Source organism: Mytilus edulis, chromosome 2 (assembly GCF_963676685.1).
Source record: "Mytilus edulis chromosome 2, xbMytEdul2.2, whole genome shotgun sequence".
Classification (NCBI taxonomy): domain Eukaryota; kingdom Metazoa; phylum Mollusca; class Bivalvia; order Mytilida; family Mytilidae; genus Mytilus; species Mytilus edulis.
Window position 1 is genome coordinate 38,011,221 of NC_092345.1, and position 20,467 is coordinate 38,031,687.

Sequence of the window (20,467 nt, forward strand, 5' to 3'; positions counted from 1 at the left end):
CTGTCTGTATGTAATTGGGACTTCTTGACCATTTTCTCTAAAGGCTCAACCATGCTTCTTGTTTTCATATAGATTAGACCGTTGGTTTTCCCGTTTGAATGGTTTTACACTAGTAATTTTTGGGGCCTTTTATATCTTGCTGTTCGGTGTAAGCCAAGGCTCCGTGTTGAAGGCCGTATCTTGGCCTATAATTGTTACTTTCAAAAATTGTTACTTGGATTGAGATTTGTCTCATTGGCACTTATACCACATCTTCCTATATCTATTGACATATCTGTTTCATATCTGCTTTCGTTCACTAAAATATCGTCATTTCAGCTTTATGGACCAGCAATAGGTTGTAATTTAGGTCGGATTGGTCGGTCCGACATCTCTACTTGATCAAGATTCGTTACTATCAGAGCTCCATCTACATCTACACCAACCCTAACACCACGCCCACCTGTTCTAGTAAATTTTGGTGGCTTGATTGTATTTTTTTTCTCGGGAAATCTACGTATTAATTTGAAATAGAACTGAAGGAATGATACTGTATTGATATGGAACACGATGTTGACGTTATTGCTGAGAGCGTAGTAAGATCGCGGTTTGAACGTAGTGTAATCGTGGTAAGAACGTGCTATAATCGCAGTAGAAGCGTGGTAAGATCGTGTTGCAATCGGATAACTCGTGGTATGGTCGTAGTGAGAACGTGATGAGCGTAAAAAGATCTTGATAAGCGTAGTAAGGTCGCAGAATAAACGCGGTGAGAACGTGTTATAATCGTAGCGGGATCGTTGTAGAAGCGTAATGAGGACGTAGTAGCATCGTGAAAGCAACGAAAATTTACATTTTCATGCCGCTCATACCGCGACCTCACCACGATCTGAATTTAATTTAGATCGCGGTGAGCGTGGTGCGATCGTGGTCTAGTGGGACTAGGGCTTAACACTTAACACCAATAGTTTATGACTTAAGCCCCAGTCCCACTAGACCACGATCGTACCACGCTCACCGCGATCTAAATTTAATTCAGATCGTGGTGAGGTCGCGGTATGAGCGGCATGAAAATGTAAATTTTCGTTGCTTTCACGATGCTACTACGTCCTCATTACGCTTCTACAACGATCCCGCTACGATTATAACACGTTCTCACCGCGCTTATTCTGCGACCTTACTACGCTTGTCAAGATCTTTCTACGCTCATCACGTTCTCACTTCGACCATACCACGAGTTATCCGATTGCAACACGATCTTAACACGTTTCTACTGCGATTATAGCACGTTCTTACCACGATTACAAGTTACGTTCAAACCGCGATCTTACTACGCTCTCAGCAATATCGTCAACATCGTGTTCCATATCAATAAAGTATCATTCCTTCAGTTCTATTTCTGATTAATACGTAGATTTCTCGAGAAAAAAAAATACAGTCATGCCACCAGTATTTACTAGAACACGTGGGCGTGGTGTTAGGGTAGATGTAGAGGCAGATGGAGCTCTGATAGTAACGAATCTTGATCAAGTAGAGATGTCGGACCGACCAATCCGACCTAAATTACAACCTATTGCTAATAATAATAATAATAATAATAATATCTTTATTTAGAGAGAGTAACTCATTTGGATTACACCAATTTTCAATAAGGCTCTCTTAATACAATAATAATTACATAACAAATAAACAATGCATCAATAATAATGGTAAATAAAGATTATGTACAATTTAAAATACAATAAACAATTATGATATGGCATTACAGTAAATATATGATGGTAATGTTAAAAGTACATAGATTTGTATTTATGTTTAAATTCGGATACTGTATTTGATTTTTTTTTATTGAATTAGGAAGAGCATTCCACACTTTTGGTCCATTGTACGAGAAACTAGACTTATACAACTCTGTATTTGGTTTTGGAAAAATAAAATTATCTGAGGATGAAAATCTCGTATTATATTTTTGGTTTGCAGAAGCTGATACAATAAGACTGGACATATATTCTGGAGCTAAGCCATGTTTTGCCTTATACATTAGTAATGATTTGTGATAAAGTATTCTTTGTGTGATTGGCACAATGTTACATTCGTGAAATAATTCTCTTGAAGGTTTGGTGTAATCATGTTCGTCTAAAATTATTCTTGCTGCCCTTTTTTGCAGTTTTAGTAAACTATCTAATAGAAAGTTATTACAGTTTCCCAATATTGAACAACAATAATCTAATGCTGGTCAATAAAGCTGAAATGACGATATTTTAGTGAACGATAGCAGATATGAAACAGATGTGTCAATAGATATAAGAATATGGTATGAGTGCCAATGAGACAACTCTCAATCCAAGTAACAATTTTTAAAAGTAACAATTATAGGCCAAGATAGGGCCTTCAACACGGAGCCTTGGCTTACACCGAACAGCAAGATATAAAAGGCCCCAAAAATTACTACAGTAAAACCATTCAAACGGGAAAACCAACGGTCTATTCTATATGAAAACAAGAATCATGGTTGAGCCGTTAGAGAAAATGGGTAAGAAGTCCCAATTACATACAGACAAACAAAACCTGGAGAGAATTAATATATTTTATGGGAAAATGACAATGAGAATGATGGTCGTAGTATGAGCGTAGTCAGGTCGTAAGAAGAGTGTGATGAGGACGACAAGGGCGTGCTAGAATCGTACTATGGTCGTGAACAGCGTGGTATAGTCGTAGTGGAAGCGTAGTTGGGTCGCAGTGAGAACGTGATGGTCGTAATGAGGTCTTAATAACATCGCAATGAGATCGTAGCGCAGTTTCTCCGAATAGAATCATGCTTTCGCTACGCTCTCACTACGATGGTACAGCGACCTTTGCGATCTTACTACGATCTTAGTGCGCTCTCACTACGCTTCTACTACGACCTGATTTCACCACGACCGCACCACGATTGTTTTGAAAATGTTCAAAGTTTGCCACGCTCGTCACGATCACGACAACCTCACCACGACCGTGATACGACCTTACTGCGATCTACACGATCGTACTACGATCATCAAAATTTGCATTTTTTTCACAGATCGTAGTGCGATCGTGGCCTAGTGGGACTGGGGTATAATGATTAAAATGATTTTTCCCTAACTAAAGTTTTATTTTAATGTATAAAGTTGATTGAATATTATTGGTACCATTTCAATTTTCTTTTCAAATGTCCAAAGACAGATACTTCATAATTCAGACAATGACATTTTGAATTCCCCTTGTGTATAATATAAACTTACAAAATGTCAACACGCATCAGTATCTAGTATCAGAATGAAGAAATTGTACATATCATATTCGTTACTGATAATAGACTGACATAATTAATGTAGAGGTGTAGAGTTAAAAACTAAGTATATATGTATTCTTACAAGTAACCTAAACATATCATAAAGATTTTTTTACACTTTCAGTCTAAAATTCTTAACAATAAAATTTAAAACAATCGCCCCTTTTTCAAATTTTCGTAACTAAGAATATTTTACTTTTAAGTGATTCTTGTAAATTTATTAGACTTCATTTGCTCTCTTAAATCAAACTTCTCTCGCAGTTGTCCTCATTACAAATTAATGTCAAACAGATCGACTTCCTCGATGGCGGTATGTGGCACCGTTAAAGTCCACAATTCCTCTAAAGTCCACAACACCGCTAAAGTCCACAACAATTTTACGCTAAAGTCCACAACGCCGTTAAAGTCCACAAACTTTCCGCTAAAGTCCACAAAATGACCTCCGCTAAAGTCCACAAGAAAACACCGTTAAAGTCCACAATAACAAGTTCCGCTAAAGTCCACAAAAAAGCACCGTTAAAGTCCACACCATTTTTTTTATTGTAAAAAAATGTATTATTCGTTATTTTTACCCCATTCGTACAATACAAAGCATGGGCCTTTCTTCTCGGTAGTATTTTTTTTTTATCAGTTTGATACATGAAAAAAGGACAGTATCTGTATATGATTTTTTTTCCATTAACTTTGATCTCTGTATTATGATGATGATAGCCAATTTGGACATCATTTTAAAAAGTTTGTAAATTCGTACGTTAAATTAGAAACGCGGATTATCTAAATATATCAAATTCTTCCTGCTGTCTTTTTTGGGTAAATGCAAATTATAACACACAAGTATAAATGCCGTGAGATTCCAATCGAATATGATTTTATAATTAACATAGGATATTAAATGTTACTGCTAGTAATTATGTGCTTTTGGAGGAATATTGTGGCATTATATATTCAACCCGAGTTTGAATTCATTCAAGCAATGATATACTAGTAAAATAGCTTATAGTTATGATACTGAAGTTTTCTTACTTTTTGGTCGTCTTATGTATGTGTATTTTTGTAATATGTGCATCATTTCGTTTTGTTGAAAGCAGGACATTTATATTTAGTGGGGGAAGGAACACGCGAATGCAGTTCATGCCGTCCCTAGCATATTACGCTTGTGGCGACGTCAAATATGGATAACGGACAAACTTGCAAGACATTTTCATTAATCCGTATTTTTTTAAGATAATCCTGTAATCTTAATACAATTTAGTGTACTAACTTCAACTTTAAAAGTACTTTTTATTGGTATAGTTATCAAAGCCGAAAAATAATCTTCACGAAATCAAATCTCTGTTTTTTGGCCGTAAAAGTTTTCCGAAGACATGAAAGTTTAACTCGGACATTTCCGCAAGACACTACAAATCTATTGTTTTGAATTGAATATGTAGGTCTATTTATTTTTTAATTCGTATTTTTGGAGCTTACACTTAGTACAACACGATCGTGCTTACAATACGTAAGATTCAGATTATCCGTTCCGTATTTGAGGTTACCGTTAGTCTCGCCCTAGTGATAACGTTTACTGCGAGATTTTGCGTTATTATGGGCATGTTTTGTGTCAAAACACATGTATAAAATGTACGTCATGTAAAATTATTATGATAGTTTTTGAGCGGTAAAGCTTCGAAAAGAAGCATGGTGAATTTTCACTGCATAGCGGAGGGTTGCTCCAACGATTCACGAAAGAAACATAATGCTGTAAAGTATCCTGATATGATTTTAAATGGATGTATCGTCGACTTTCATGTACTTCCTTCAGTCATAAAGAATCCTAAACTAAGGAAGCTCTGGTTGTCTCAGATAAGAAGGGAAGGGTTTAATCCCGACCCAAATTGTCACTGGCATGCACTTTGCTCCCGTCATTTTATTGAAGGAAGACCTACGAAGGAAAATGCAGTCCCAACCCTATTTGCCTACAACAACTACAAAACTGGAACACCAAGAGACACCAAGAACAGTACCTTACGTCCCATTGAACAATTGATATTGACAACACAGTAAGTGTAACAAATAGTTGAAATTAGTGTCCTCTTCCTTTTTCATTCTTCAATATATTTTTGTCTTGTTTGCCTATTATGATGAAACAGTAAAAGAAAATTGTGTGTGTGTGTGTGTGTTGGGGGGGGGGGGGGGGGTAGAAAACAGATGTTTGTCCCTTTTATCTGTTTATAAGAGGCGGAAATTACCCGTCTTATGTCTACGAGGCTCCAAGATAATAAGCTTTGACAACTTAAAAAAAAGTTTTCATGTTTACGAACAGTGTTTTTTAAATATTGGACTGTATGCACATGAAGATATATATTTATTTTTTTTAATATATTTTACAGACCAGCAAACATTGTTACAGTTTCACAACTGCCAAAAGTACCAAGACAAAAGAAATACATACCAGATATTCCAGGTAATTTTAAGTAAAACTAATAAAAAATGATGTCATGACTAAACAGTCAGTGTGCCACCATGGTACTGTTAAATCAGAGGGAGCTACATGTACATGTAACTGAACCAAGGAACATAGGGGTCAGTCTATTGTATGACTGCATGTTCTGATAGGCATATATATATATATTTATAGTTAAAATGCATGGATGGTTTTCATAATTTAATTTAACAATAACAATTGTGATTAATCAGTCAATGACCACATAAAATCAATTAGTAAACAATGCTTAATAACAATTATAATATAATTCTAATTAAAATACAAATATAAAAGTCATATATTAAATTTTAAACAATTTATCTTCACAATTTCAAGATAAAATTATTGCCAATATTATTTTATCACAAAATAAACTAAACTTCAAAAACAAAATTTAAAAAGTATTTTGCAAAGATAAATATGAGTCTCAGATTAATTTTGTCTGCACACTACATGTACACCATCAACTGGTATACTGGTGGACAGTCTTAAAGGTCCAGTAGAAAAGATATGTGTTCTGAGAGTTATGGCTCTTAAACATATGGTTCTAGTTCCCATTTATAAAATGATTACCTACATTTTTGTACTTCAACTTTCTAAATTACATGCACATTTCGTACGTTTAATTCTTTTAAATCAAACAGTCTATGATCCTGACTGATTGTAGTCAAATAATTCTAATTTAAATAGTACATATTTACTTACTTTCAGTAATTTCCTACATTGAAAAGCCAAGTTTGGACCACACTTATTGCACTAGCACTGAAGTTAGTGAAGATGTCTCCATTGAGGAAAAATGTGTAATGTTAATTGAAAATAGCAACACCTTAGAGGTACGAAATTAATTGGGATTTTATCTGATATTGAAAATTCCTCCATTGGATATAAGAGTCAAAAGCCATGTAAAAGATATTTTTTAATCTTATGAACTATAGAAATAATATGTATTTCAATCAAAAATTGATTCGTTTTAATTTATTAGATGGCAGTTCATACATCAAAAATTATATAATGTAAGAAGCAAGGTGCTTTTATATTCAAATTAATACATCAATATTAAATATGATCTATTCAAACATTTTACTAAATATATATTTACTTTTAAAATTTGTAATCCAACTTGAACATGTTGAAATATAGTATTACATGTAAATGTTTTTTTTTAGTCATTATACCATATAACTGTATAAATTTCATTCTGAACATGCATGAAATATTTGCCACTGAATGTTAAGCAACCAAAAATCAATCAATCATACAACTGTATTGTTTTATTGTTACCAACTTGACTTAAGTAAACAAAAAATACAAAAACAATTTCATAAATTGTTTGCATTGATTTATGTATTTATAATTATTACTTTTTTTCACAGCAAAAATGTCAAAGATATGAGACAGATAATAACCAGCTACGGAAGCAAGTTAAATTGCTACAAGTTGAACTACATGCTACCAAAGAGGAAAATAAAGTTTTAAATGAGAAGTTTAATAATACAGATGAACTGCTAAAGGACAAACTCGTTGAAAAGTTGACTAAATCAAATAGTAATGTTAAATGTTTTCTTGGACTGCCAAGTATTTCAATGCTTTTTGGAATTTTTAAATTATTAGAAGGACATGCTTCAAAAATGAAATACTGGATGGGTCCCGACTCAAGTGACGGTAAAAGATGGCAAGTAAATAATAAGAAAAAACCTGGTGCTTCAAGGAAGTTGACTTTTTTTGAAGAATTTGTTATAACTCTTTTGAGGTTGAGGCTAGGACTAAACACATATGTGTTGTCTCTTTTGTTTGGTGTTTCACAGTCAACAATTAGCAGGGTTTTCACGACTTGGATATCTTTAATGGCACAATGTTTAGGACCACTTATTAAATGGCCATCTAAGGAAAAGATTAAAAAACATATGCCTCTATCATTTCGTAGAAAATATCCTAACACTCGTGTAATCATCGATGCTACTGAATTTTATGTGCAGAGACCAAGAAACCCAACAGCACAGTCAAAAACGTGGTCAAATTACAAGTCAAAGAACACTTTTAAAACGCTTGTAGGTATAACACCAAATGGAGCTTTTTCGTTTATATCTGACTTATGGACTGGTAACATTTCTGATAGGAGCATTACTGAAAGAAGTGGATTCATTGATCTGATTGAAAAGGGGGATCATGTAATGGCTGACAGAGGTTTTTTAATCAAAGACTTATTATTATCAAAAGGTGCCACCTTAAATATGCCACCATTTACCAGACCATGTAAACATGGAAAAGGACGATGTCTTACGGCAAAGGAGATTAAGGAATCAAAATCCATAGCCTCTTTGAGAATACATGTAGAAAGATCAATCCAGAGACTGAAATCTTATAAATTCTTAAGTGGTGTTATGCCAATAAATTCACTTTCTGTTGCTAATCAGGCTCTTAAGGTTGCAGGATTTTTTTGTAACCTGATGAAACCATTAGTTCAAAAGTTATAAAACTTGTTTTGTTTAATAAATCATTTGAAATTTATTTGACATATATATTAATTAAAGGAGCAATGATTGGCAATTTTTTATCTAGTGTTTCTTTTTTTCTTTTATGATTCATGTTAATACTAAAAATTATATTCCTTGATTAAAAAAAATCAACAGCTTAAATAAGAGAATTATTCTGTTCTAAAATTTTCTTTCAAAAACCGATAAGTAGTGGACATATGGCTTTATCATGTATTCAAAATTACAAAACTAACAGATGTACACGTCTATGCACAATAGTAGGTTATCTCCCATTTGAAAGAGTTGTCTTTTCTAAATTTAGAAGAATAGAGACTATTTACATTATCAGCTGATAATGTTTTAAATAATGAAAGCGACATATATCATAAGTTGTCTTAACATAAAAGATGATATTTATTATGTTTAATATTGTTTATTTTAGTTATGTTTAATCAAATTAAATTATATAACCAAACTTTATCACTGTTTTATATTGTGAATTGTAATGAACTTCAAACAAAGTATTCAACTGGTACATGTGTAATTCTGACTCTATACTAGCAGAATTTTTGGTAGAACATATGAACTGTAGAATGATGCAAGTTTTGGAAAAACATTAGACCAAAATTGTTCATCAAATGGTATTCTCTCATGATGTACACCTTTAAAAGTAAATAATACAAAATCACACCATTTTCGTTTAGTAACTGCAAGCTGACATTGAATTTGACAGTAATACGGAGATGTGTCATTTCTCTTCATAAGTGGAGTATCATTTTCTATGTGAAAGTTTGTTCTGTCTAAACAAGCAGCATTGATTGGTGTTTCTTCTGAAAATTTATATGGACATTTTATTTCCAAACAACCTTGTCCACAGCATTTACACTCTAATAACCCATCAGGAGAGCAACCTAAGTAAGGACTGTTGTTGTCAATTACAAACCCAGATAATTTACATTCTAAATTATCATGCAAATTTTTTTTGTCATGAAGATAAGACTCTCTAGCAACATGTTCAAATTTTTTTCCATGTCTTAAAGCAGGCAAGTCTGAATTAACACTGTTTGTAAGACCTAAAATGAGTTTGACTAGATGGCCATCAGGGTTTCTTCCTGAAAAATGAAGACAACTATATAAAATGGAAGCTGTTATTCTGCCATGTCTCTGATAAAACCACAAATCACTATCACTCTGACTGACAGTCTTTTCGAATATATCAGTGAAATAATTATCAGGGATATTTCTATGTATGTGCTCAATAAAAGATTCAAGTGAATCATCTGGCGAATCATCATTATTAAATTGTGTTGCTAGATCTAGTATGTTGACAGGCAAACACTCAAAATCATACTCCGAACCAGAGCTATCTGACAGAACATATGCTGCGCATGCTGGTAAGTTTTCTGATTTTATTAACCGAAGCATTTCTTTTTCTACAGCATGTGGTGTCATGTTATGACAAGAAGGCCTATAATGGTCACTTGTTGGTTTGATTGGTGGTTGTCCTGTAGGCTCACTCCTCAGGTCTAAAGAGGTTATTTTTACTGGAGCTGATGTTCTGACTGGGTTAACCCATTTAGCAGCCTTGTCAGTAACAGAAATAACCGATCTATCGGACAAATCCTGACAAAATCTTTGCATCCCGAACAGGAGTGCTGCCACGTGCTTACATGTTCCATCACCACTGTAAAATAATTATATACACTGAAGTATTCATTTTTTAGAAGTGCTCGAGGGATTAAACATTTTCAAAAAATAATGTTTCCCTATATTTAAAAAATAAAAACAAAAAGTTGCTTGAAAAAAAACATCTTTTGTCTCTGAAAAATCAACATTGACTATCCCCGCTTGTTTGCATCTCTTTTTTGAAGGTGATAATTCTGAGAGAGAAAAAAATGGAAATTAATTTTATGTGCCCTTTACAGTAATTTGGAGTGAACTGATAATATGGTATTCCATGTAGGTTAAAAATCAAAAACAGATGACATAATAAAAATACACATTTTTTTGGCAATTCTTGATGGGATTATTCATCTTTTTTAATCTTTATTTTATTTTTCTCGCTCATTATACTTTCATTTTTGTCTTAAACAGATATGGCTAATCAGAATTCTACAATTACATGTACTTGATAACTGTATTCTTGATATTATTATTCTTTTCTGTTTTCAACATACTTTTTAACCAATCTATTCATTATTTTCTTGCGTTATTCTTTATATTTTAACACCCCATTATTCTCTATTCTGTAAACCCCATCGGCACCCACACCCTCGGACTCGGATTATTCATGTAAGAACTTACGCCACACATGTACATTCTGCTGAATGTATTGACCCATCAAATAGGACCACTATCCAAACTTCGTACGGGTCAGCAGACTGTCTCTCTTCTGGTACACATGCTGCTTTTACATAGTGTATATCGCTGTGAAATTTTGACTGCCTAACATCACGGATATGTCCATTAGAATGAAGACGGTAACTGTTGTCATTTTTATAGCCTTTCAAACGTTCATTTGTCCAGTTACAAATGTTTTTTAAATAATGATTAACATCAAACGCTTCAATTATTGGAATTGTATTTAAATCATCAGACCAATCAATAACAGTCTTGGGATGCGGCAACTCGACACCATCTACAGTTCGCCGTATTTTATTTGCGAATATGTAATTATCGGGTTCAAAGGCGGGAATCTTTTGTAATTCCGCTTCTTCAGCTAGTTCAACTAATTTACTCTTTTTATAACCCGTTGTTTTAACACCTCTGTTTTTCAAGAACTGTTTGATTTCCGGGACGTTTTTATTCTTAAAATCAGAGTCCATTGTCGTCAATGTAAACAAATAGTTGCCCCGACGTCACACGACTTACGTACCTTCATGTACAAAAGAGTTCTTGACGTTCGGTAATCTGAATCTTACGTATTTAATGAATTATCTGTCAAAAAAATAGTTTTTTAACTGAAATGTTTTAAGTTTCCAAATTAAATTTCCGATGGGACATTTCCGTACATTATATTCTTTTGAAAAAAATTATTAAAATTTTAAATGGAGACAGCAATGTAAACCAATACTGAAATATATCACGTCATAGAATGTTCAAGCAAAATTTCGAAGAGTTGCGCGCGATATATTGCGTGAACATTTCGCGAATTGTTCGAGTTTTATGTTTCCAGTTTGTTACATGAGACAACGCTAAGTAAACGTTTTTCGGATAATCTGTGTCTTCCTAAACCTATGAATATTATATTTCTATTCTTTCTCTGTCATAATGTGAAAATTTAATAATCAATCTTTATTTTCATGTATAATTTGAAATACTTTTATTTCATCATTTCTATGAAAATGTCCCCGTCAAATATTTACTTGACGCTATATTTCGTGGTAGTAGCAATATCTAACGTTGCGTATTAGTTATTATTACTGCATTCTACAAGTACTTTTTTTCCCTATTCTTTTCATATAATCACTTTTTGACATAATTAATGTACAAAGCTAAGGTGCCTTCTAATCTTTAACATTTGAACGGCATTCATTCAGGCAACAATCCTGTATATCATAAACAAAAAAATACTAAGTTTATGAATTCCCAAAGGTCTCCTGTCGGAAAAAGTTTAACCAACGTTTGACGTTTTTAATTTCGGTGTTCGTTATAGAAAACAACAAAAAATAATATGTTATGATTTTCAGAACGGAAAAATGAGCCAATATGATAAATTCTAAATAAAAAAGAAAATATTTTAAGCTTTAAATATATTTTTATCGATTAGTATCGGATATCGATGCGTTGAATTGGTGTCTACCAAAATGTCACAATAAAACTAATTTGATCGATATAGGAAGATGTGGTACAAATGTATGAGTGCCAACGAGACAACTCTCCATCCCAGTTAAAATTTATAAATGTAAACCATTATAGGTCAAGGTACAGCCTTCAACACGGACCCTTGGCTCACCATGACTTAACAGCAAGCTATAAAGGTCCCCAAAATTTACAAGTGTAAAACCATTCAAACGGGAAAACCGATGCCCATAAATGGGCCTTAAAAATATACATACACTAGTTGTTTATCTTGGTAAAGTGTTTTAATCACATGTAAAATTACTCACAAAATTAATATAAGTATAAACTCACAAAACGCTAAATCTGTTCTTCAGTAACCAATAAAATTGTATTGAAAAGAACAGAAACGTTCTTTGATATTCTATAATTCGAAAAAGTTTCAGCTTAAAACTTCATACTAGTCTTCCATGAAGCCTTTTCAAAATACTAAAAAAGTATCTTTAAAAGAAAATAAAGAAAAGAAATTAACTCTGAAAGCGATCCCGTGAACTTTGATGTGACGTACATTTTATCAATCTATATGGCTATATGATAGTTCAACAATTGTTGGTGTTAGGGCTCAATGCGAGATGGACGTTCCTACCGCCTTTATTCTATATTCACACCCTGCCTTTATTCTATATCCACACGCTCCAATGCTCATAGACGCATATTTTTTATTAGTTCTGGATTTCTCAACAAACAAATACATCGGCAAGTGAATGCAAAATGTTTACATTTGACGGCATTTACGGTTGGATTTTCACAAACCAATGTTGAAAGGCGCAGAATTTTCTGAATATATATTTGTTTATTAAAACTTGGTCATATTTTTCTTCGGTTAGTTTTGTTTTTCTCATGTTTCAAATCAAATTTTCGGATAAAATAAAAAGTTTGTGTTAAATCATCAGAAATTGATAATTAACGCTTCAAAATAGATATATTACCAAATAAACAAATAAACCTATGAGAGTTCTGCTTCTATTGGTACTAATTTTGATTAAAATCTTACATGATTTAGTCCCTAAATATTTGTTATAAAAAAAACCGTAGATTTTCATGATATATATTACAACAAATTGTAGGTGACAAATACTTCTGACCATTATATTTTACCGACGGTTTTTGAAGTAAGTTAAACGTTCCTAAATGTTCTAAAAACTTATCTTCCAAAATATACATGTATGTACTTCCAGTAACTTCAATTGCAATTTTAGCATTTGAACTCAATTTCATACTAAAAAATGTAGCGTCACTTTTGTATTTGGTTAAAGTGTTTATTTCATGTTCTGACTCTTGATAAATTCGACAAATGCACATGTATGGTCGAGCTCGTACTAAACCGTACGAGTATACTTATACGGTAGAAGCATACGTTCAGGTATACTTATATGGTCCAGACCGTACCCGTACGGTTCAAATACTCATATTGTCTGGAACATATATACATGTAGCATTGTTGAAAAAAATGTACTCATCATGGATAATACACAATACAGAACCACATCCGCGTATAATTTATTCAATACATCTTTCATTCTGAAACAAATTTCTTTTTCTTTTTGAAAACAAAACAAACATGCAAACCAATGAGTGATGTAAATCTGCTGAGCACCACAAAATACACGAATGTGTGGTATTCTTTATCATTATGTTGCTTTCAAACAAGAACATGATGGTTCAAAGTATATTTTTGAGATTTATACGGACCGTTTTGGCTGCTGTGGAGCCTAACAGACACCGAATGGACATCTTACTTATGGTTTATAGATATTTGCAAAGGAAATTTAAATGTCAAATATAGGCTCTAAATTATGTCTCCAGCATATACATAAAGAGAATGCTATGTTGGAGTTTCTTGTGGATGAACAAATGTTTACTAAAGAATAAAAAGAGTATAATAGCTAGATAACTTTTCCGAAATGTTGTCTGTTTGATTGATAAAAAATCGCAACACAAAGATCAAATTTTGGCGATAAAGAAAATACTATAATCTTTTCATTCATAAAAAATATTAATTTATGCTGACAAGATATACTTTCTAAGAACAAAAGACCATGCTTTTAATTAAATCTATAATATCAGGTGTAAGAAACAGAAAATTGATCTTTTGATAATAAAAAAAACGTTTGGACTTTAACGGTGCTTTTTTGTGGACTTTAGCGGAACTTGTTATTGTGGACTTTAACGGTGTTTTCTTGTGGACTTTAGCGGAGGTCATTTTGTGGACTTTAGCGGAAAGTTTGTGGACTTTAACGGCGTTGTGGACTTTAGCGTAAAATTGTTGTGGACTTTAGCGGTGTTGTGGACTTTAGAGGAATTGTGGACTTTAACGGTGCCACAGCGGTATAACACAGGGTCCGTATTTAGAAGTGTTCAATTCTCAGTTGACACTCCACTCTTTAAGCAGATTCACTCCATCTAGTATTTTGCATTTGTTTTACAATTTTAGAAAATATACTTATTAGAATGCTATCATTTTTAAATGTTTGGTGACTTAATTTGGTTCACCAGTCAAATATGCTTTGAATACTTCAAAAGTGTCTGTTGTGTGCCGTTATAGTACACATTTCTTCTTATAATTGTCACACATGCTGCAAAGAAATAATAAATGATATTGCATAGATATTGAAATGTTTTATCTCTTTTAAATACTCATTGCAGATGTCGCATATGGAAACGATATTAAACCAGTTGTTCTTTCAGAAAAGGTAAAATATAAAGACCTGTGTTATGATGGACAGAGAGAGTTCGTTTTTGAATATTTTGAACATTTATCACCAGATTTGAAAGTTGGTTGCTTTGATATTTTTATTTTGTACCACGACGATGATTATAAAGAAGTTAATAAATTTCGGACAGACCTGTCTAATATAAAATTAAGCAATGGACGCCAAATTCAAGCAGTGTTGTCTAATGGAGAAGAGCTTATTTCGTTAGCTGGTGGTGAGCTAGATACCTTAGAAGAAACCTTTGAACGATGTACTTTTTGTTTTATTTACCTTTCTTCAGTCTTTGTGAGTGACAGCTGGTGCAAACTAAAAAGTCAATCTTGTTTTATTGAAACAATAGATAACGACGAAAAGAAGTGGTGTGTGATACCTGTAGTGACTGCTCAAAGACCACAGTTAAAATTTAAAATCCCATTTGGGTTGAATACGCTCAAAGAAATAAAATATTATCCATCCAATAAACAATTCGTTTCTTGTGTCCAAGCTTTGCTTAACAACAGAATCAACGAAAGGGAAGACAGAGAGAGAAAATTACACGGCACCCGTTACTCGTATCTTGTCGAGAAATTATCCCCAGTCCTTTTACAAAAATTCAAAAATCGTCAAAGCATTTCACAAATAGAGAAGTCGATTGCAGCATTAGATTGTTCAAAGCAGACAAAAACATGCCAATGCAATGGACTGGCCGCAACAAAACACTTTTATAATCATGATAATACTGACCTAGAAACTGATGGTTCAAATACAGAGTCCTCTACAAATGCATCCTCAAACCAATGCTGCGATTACGCTACAAAATATGTGAAGCCAACAAGTATGTATCAATGGTAAACAATATTCAGTGTTATAAGTTGCTCATTTTATTTTACCTTGCACATACTGTCTAATTGTGATAAAGGACATATCATGTTTCCATGAAATAAAATGTAATCTGTTGGTTGTGTGTATATGTCGTGTACAGGTTGCGTTTTTGTACAGGTTATAACATGTACAAAAATATTGTACATATTATAACTTGTATAATGCAAAAATACAAGTTATAACATGTACAAATGTACCTCATACATGTTATAACCTGTACAAAATATTGCTTAAAAATGGTTCTAACTTGTACAAAATTTAAGATAAATCTTAATGAAGTAAAATACACATTTAAATTCACCAATGCATAAAGAACAACAACAATAAATAGGCTATAACGTGTCTCTTTCTGTAGAGGACAATGATCACATAGTTACAGAAATATATGTTTCATGACTTATGTTGGCAAAATGTGTTTTCATGTGATTGAGTGTTTTATGTAGTCCATCATGGCTTAAATAAGTGTGACACTATTTACTAAAAGCTTGCATTTCCTCAATGACAATTACATTAGATACTAGTACATGTAACTAAATTCTTCCCAAAATTTTAAGAACGATGCCTAATAATATTGGGTAATACTCATCCCTTTCGTTTTATAGCATGCAAAGACTAAAACAATGTCTTATATGCTTACTCTGTAAAATCAAGAGAGAGGTGAACTAGTTTTCATTGCACCACGTTTCATTATAAATATCTTTGGATCTACTCTTCAACTTTTTTGGCCTTCAGCATGACTTATGTAAATTTACAACTCAATTTTTGTTATAAAATATAAGATTATTTCATTAGGCGAATGTCATTTTTATGTTTTAAATATATATCCCCTTCTTTGAAAGCATGTATTTGTGACCTTTGGATGTTGTCTGCTCTTTGGGCGGGTTGTTAACTTTTAGACACATACCCCATTTCCATTCCCAATTTTATTTGTAGACACATCTGTCCTGGCTATCCTCTTATGTCTTTTAGTGTCAACTAGAATGAAAATATTTTACTATTGCCTTCAAAGTGGACACTCACATTTACAATTCATCAAATAAAGATATTCCCATAGATAGTCATAAGAGAATCATAAGACATGTCTTAAGATATACATGTATCTTATGACAAGTCTTAGGAATGCTTCGTAATACCGACCCCTGGACATTAACTGTATCAAAAAAGGACAAAACACACTGACATGAAGGAATAATAAAAATGTTATGAAAATATTATTGATGTCAATAACATCTGTTGCGATAACAGAAACATATCCTTCATTGTCGATCTTGTACAAGTTAAAACCATTTTTAAGCAATATTTTGTATAGGTTATAACATGTATGAGGTACTTTTGTACATGTTATAACTTGTATTTTTGCATCATACAAGTTATAACATGTACAATATTGTTGTACATGTTATAACCTGTACAAAATCGCAACTTGTACACGACATATATATTATTAGTTACATAGTATGTAAGTGACCTAATACGATATATATGGGGTCAGTAAATTCCATATGAAGTTCGAATCCCCATATGGAATATACTGACCCCATATATATCGTATTTGGTCACTAGCACACCGTGTAACGAATTTATCTTACCGACTATCTTCACATGTGGTATTTTGACTCGTGGCCTATCAAAGTGACCAAGTCTTCAATACTTAGTATTAAGATCCTACTTCCATTTGTCTATGCAGAAAACAAATGCCAACAATAACATTTTTTGCTGTAAATTTGTTTTATGAATTTATTTCAATCCTTCATTACATGTATGAGATATGATGTAGGAGAGAGGTTCGTCTAAAAAATCATACCATTAATGTTCTATGATACGTAAGTATTGTGTAAGATACATAGACGACAAGATAGATAATATGTTTAACACTGTTTATTTAGAATAAGTTAACATATGAAAATATGTATTTGCAGATTCGTCGAATTTCCTGAAGACATGTGACGACAAAGACCTCATAAGAAACTGGAGAATCATTGCTGAAGCGTCTCGTTCTGTGGGATTTATTCGGGACCCAACCAGCACAGGGACTGGGTTTCGGGTGGGAAGCAAATATTTTGCTACAGCTCGTCATGTAGTTTACAGTATGGCTGGTAGGTATATTGTTCAGTTTAATTCTTAAGTTAAGTGATCAAAGGCGACAAACATCTAGACACTTCTATTATATTTATGGTTTTGTCAATTTTCCTTAAAAATTCTAAACAAAACAAAAAACAAAAGTAGAAAGTGAAACAAATTTAACATTTCTGAATAAACTGTTTACATTTAATTGATTGTATGATTAATAAAGTGCATGGGATTTTATCATTGTTGAAGGCCATACGGGAACCTATAGTTATAGACTTCTATGTCATTTGGTCTCTGGTGGAGAGTTGTCTCATTTTGAATCATATCATACCACATCTATTATTTTTGTTTTTATATTAATGAGGGGCCTGTTATCGTACTGATACCATTTGCTTTAGAGAATGTCATTGGTCTAATGAAGCAAAACTTTTTTTCGAAAGCGTAATGCAAAGCTGACTATCTTTTTTCTTATAGCAATGTACTTTCTTTCTTCGATATATTCGTGAGAGAGAGGCAGAAGGTATACCAAAAGGATATTCAAACTCATAAAACGAACACAAACTTAAATGATATGACAAAAAACGAAAAGACAAACAACAGTATGCAAAACACAACATAAAAAAACTAAAAACTGAGCAACACAAACCCAACAAAATATTAGAGCTGATCCCATGAGCTCCGGAAGGGTAAACATGCTCAACATGTAGCACTCGTGTTGCTCATTAGAGTACAAACCCGTAGTACCTTTTGAATTTAAAAGGAATTCATGACATTTACAACTGATAAATAATCATACAGCTATTACGTTTCTATTATCTGTTAAATCATTTTTTCTACAGCAACAAATGACATCATCGACATCAGGAAATTAAGGTCCAGAAAATGTTATGTCGAGTTTGAGTACCTGTCACACAACCAGAAACAGAATCCCGAAAATTTGTTTCATTTCACAGATATTGTCTATGAAAATGTTGATTTAGATGTGATTATTCTTCAACTGAGGGAGGAGAACAATAAATCATTTCCACCTCCCATTTCATTGATCTCTGAAATTCACAAAGGCAGTTTATTGTATATTATCAGTCATCCAAACGGACTTCCACAAATGTCAGATCCGAAAATTGAATTGTATCAATTGAAAAAAGACGATGTTAAAAATTCAAAAGAATGGGCAGCTTCGAAAGGTATCGAAATACAAAACGAGTATTCCGATATTGAGAATAAAGATAAAATATTGTTTCACTGTGCATCAAAACACGGTGCTTCTGGAGCGTTGGGGATTATGGTTGATAAGCGTTCAAATGAACCACATGGTGTTCTAATGTTATTAAGGGGATATCCAAATTTCTTGTATGAAAACATATCATTTACAGACGCGGACAAGACGAACTTTTTAATAGTTGAACAAGGTGTTCTTCTTTCTTCTGTATATGATGACATGAAGAGTCAAGAAAAGTACAACGACCTTGTAGAAGATATAAATGATAGCCTGCATGATCTAGATAATATTGATTGCAAATAAGAATAATGCGGCATTAAAATAAAATGACACGGTTTTAACTCGGATATACCAAAATACAAATTACAATTTGGTGGACAGAATATTGTCACGATCGTGTTATAGAGAATCTATAGAGATAACACTACTTGTGTATACATATTATAATTAATGGTTCGCCAAAAGAATTTTTAATAAAAACACAAAGTAAAAATGAAACAAGCTATAAACCAGTTCTACATAAGGATGACATTCAGTTGTTACGTTTTTTTTCTATATCTCGCCTGTCCATATGAGGATTTGGTGTTAATGGTATAGAGCTGAGGGAGAGATAAATAAATCGTGATTACTCCGGGCTATCATCAGTTCAACACACAGTACGTCGGTACCAGCATGAACAATTGGATTTTTCGTAATTAAAATTTGCTTTCACAAACTTTTTGAAATTATTTTAGATCAAGGAATATATCTCCCTCATCAAAAGTTTTGATTCCTTGACGGTTTTTGGCTATAAATTTTTGTTCATTTTGGTTTATCTGCTCTTCTGTATTATTATTAAGAAAGCTCGCTTGTCATGTTTTGAAATTTTTATCAGATTTTCGGAATCCTCTGGATTTACATGTATACATTTGAATGCCTTAACCGAAATTTTGCCCAGTGACCCCCATTTTTCTTTTTATGATTCTTTAACATGTATAATGATAATCTGTCTGTTAATTTTAATAGTTTTTGAGGACTTAAACTTGTCAATGATAAAGCTATGAAAAGTCAAGAGAGAACATTTCCCGCCAAAATTTCAATGGCTATTACCTCGAAAACTAGGACGGTGACCTACATAATTTTTTTGCTCTTTTGATTCCTTTATTTATCCCCTATCAATATATGCTCGTTTTTTTAAAAAGTTAATTATTTTGAAACTGAGAAGCCAACTCCCTTAATCTAAATGTGCACCTGGTGCAGACCAATGGGTTGTATTGACTCTTGTATTTCAATATATCATGACTACGGTATGGGTCATATGTAGCGACATCAAGGAGTTTGTTTTTGGAATTCTTCATTATTCACTGGAGTATAGTATACACAAAAACAAATTCATAAACACATTAACTCATTTCTGTTTCATATAACCACGCGATGGAATAGCTATAAATGTAAAAATAATGAATAGGTAAAAAAAAACAACCTTTAATTTCGCTCATTATTTATTATTCTAATCAGTCATCTTTATACATGTATATAATATAAATGCATTTTCTC

General features: G+C 32.8%; 3 protein-coding genes across 5 annotated transcripts in view; 2 read left to right on the forward strand and 1 right to left on the reverse strand.

Moving 5' to 3' along the window:
- Window positions 1–19,646, forward strand: part of LOC139512134 (uncharacterized) — a 41,774-nt gene extending 22,128 nt beyond the window's left edge. Inside the window, exons 3-5 of one of the 3 annotated variants that reach the window (XM_071299534.1) lie at window positions 14,714–15,595; window positions 17,562–17,738; window positions 18,552–19,646. In XM_071299534.1, coding sequence (XP_071155635.1) covers window positions 14,714–15,595; window positions 17,562–17,738; window positions 18,552–19,234 — 1,742 coding nt within the window. In that variant the 3' untranslated portion in view covers window positions 19,235–19,646. The remainder of the gene's footprint in view (window positions 1–14,713; window positions 15,596–17,561; window positions 17,739–18,551) is intronic. The other 2 variants (XM_071299536.1, XM_071299535.1) reach the window with 2 other exon arrangements.
- On the forward strand, window positions 4,783–8,707 carry LOC139512121 (uncharacterized). The gene is made up of 4 exons (XM_071299514.1): window positions 4,783–5,328; window positions 5,659–5,732; window positions 6,465–6,586; window positions 7,127–8,707. Exons 1-4 carry the CDS (start codon window positions 4,967–4,969, stop codon window positions 8,225–8,227), a joined length of 1,659 nt encoding a protein of 552 aa, XP_071155615.1. The 5' UTR covers window positions 4,783–4,966; the 3' UTR covers window positions 8,228–8,707.
- LOC139512122 (uncharacterized) lies at window positions 8,641–11,148 on the reverse strand. The gene is made up of 2 exons (XM_071299515.1): window positions 10,532–11,148; window positions 8,641–9,911 (listed from the first exon to the last, which is right to left on the reverse strand). Exons 1-2 carry the CDS (start codon window positions 11,050–11,052, stop codon window positions 8,780–8,782), a joined length of 1,653 nt encoding a protein of 550 aa, XP_071155616.1. The 5' UTR covers window positions 11,053–11,148; the 3' UTR covers window positions 8,641–8,779.
- Window positions 19,647–20,467: the final 821 nt, after the last annotated feature.

Excerpts from the sequence above, each read along its gene's own strand:
- LOC139512121 (XM_071299514.1), top strand. The coding sequence starts at position 4,967 with ATGGTGAATTTTCACTGCATAGCGGAGGGTTGCTCCAACGATTCACGA. Across the intron at positions 5,329-5,658 it reads CAATTGATATTGACAACACA|ACCAGCAAACATTGTTACAG; the intron begins GTAAGTGTAACA and ends TATATTTTACAG. Across the intron at positions 6,587-7,126 it reads AAAATAGCAACACCTTAGAG|CAAAAATGTCAAAGATATGA; the intron begins GTACGAAATTAA and ends TTTTTTTCACAG.
- LOC139512122 (XM_071299515.1), bottom strand. The coding sequence starts at position 11,052 with ATGGACTCTGATTTTAAGAATAAAAACGTCCCGGAAATCAAACAGTTC. Across the intron at positions 9,912-10,531 it reads GCAGAATGTACATGTGTGGC|TGGTGATGGAACATGTAAGC; the intron begins GTAAGTTCTTAC and ends ATTATTTTACAG.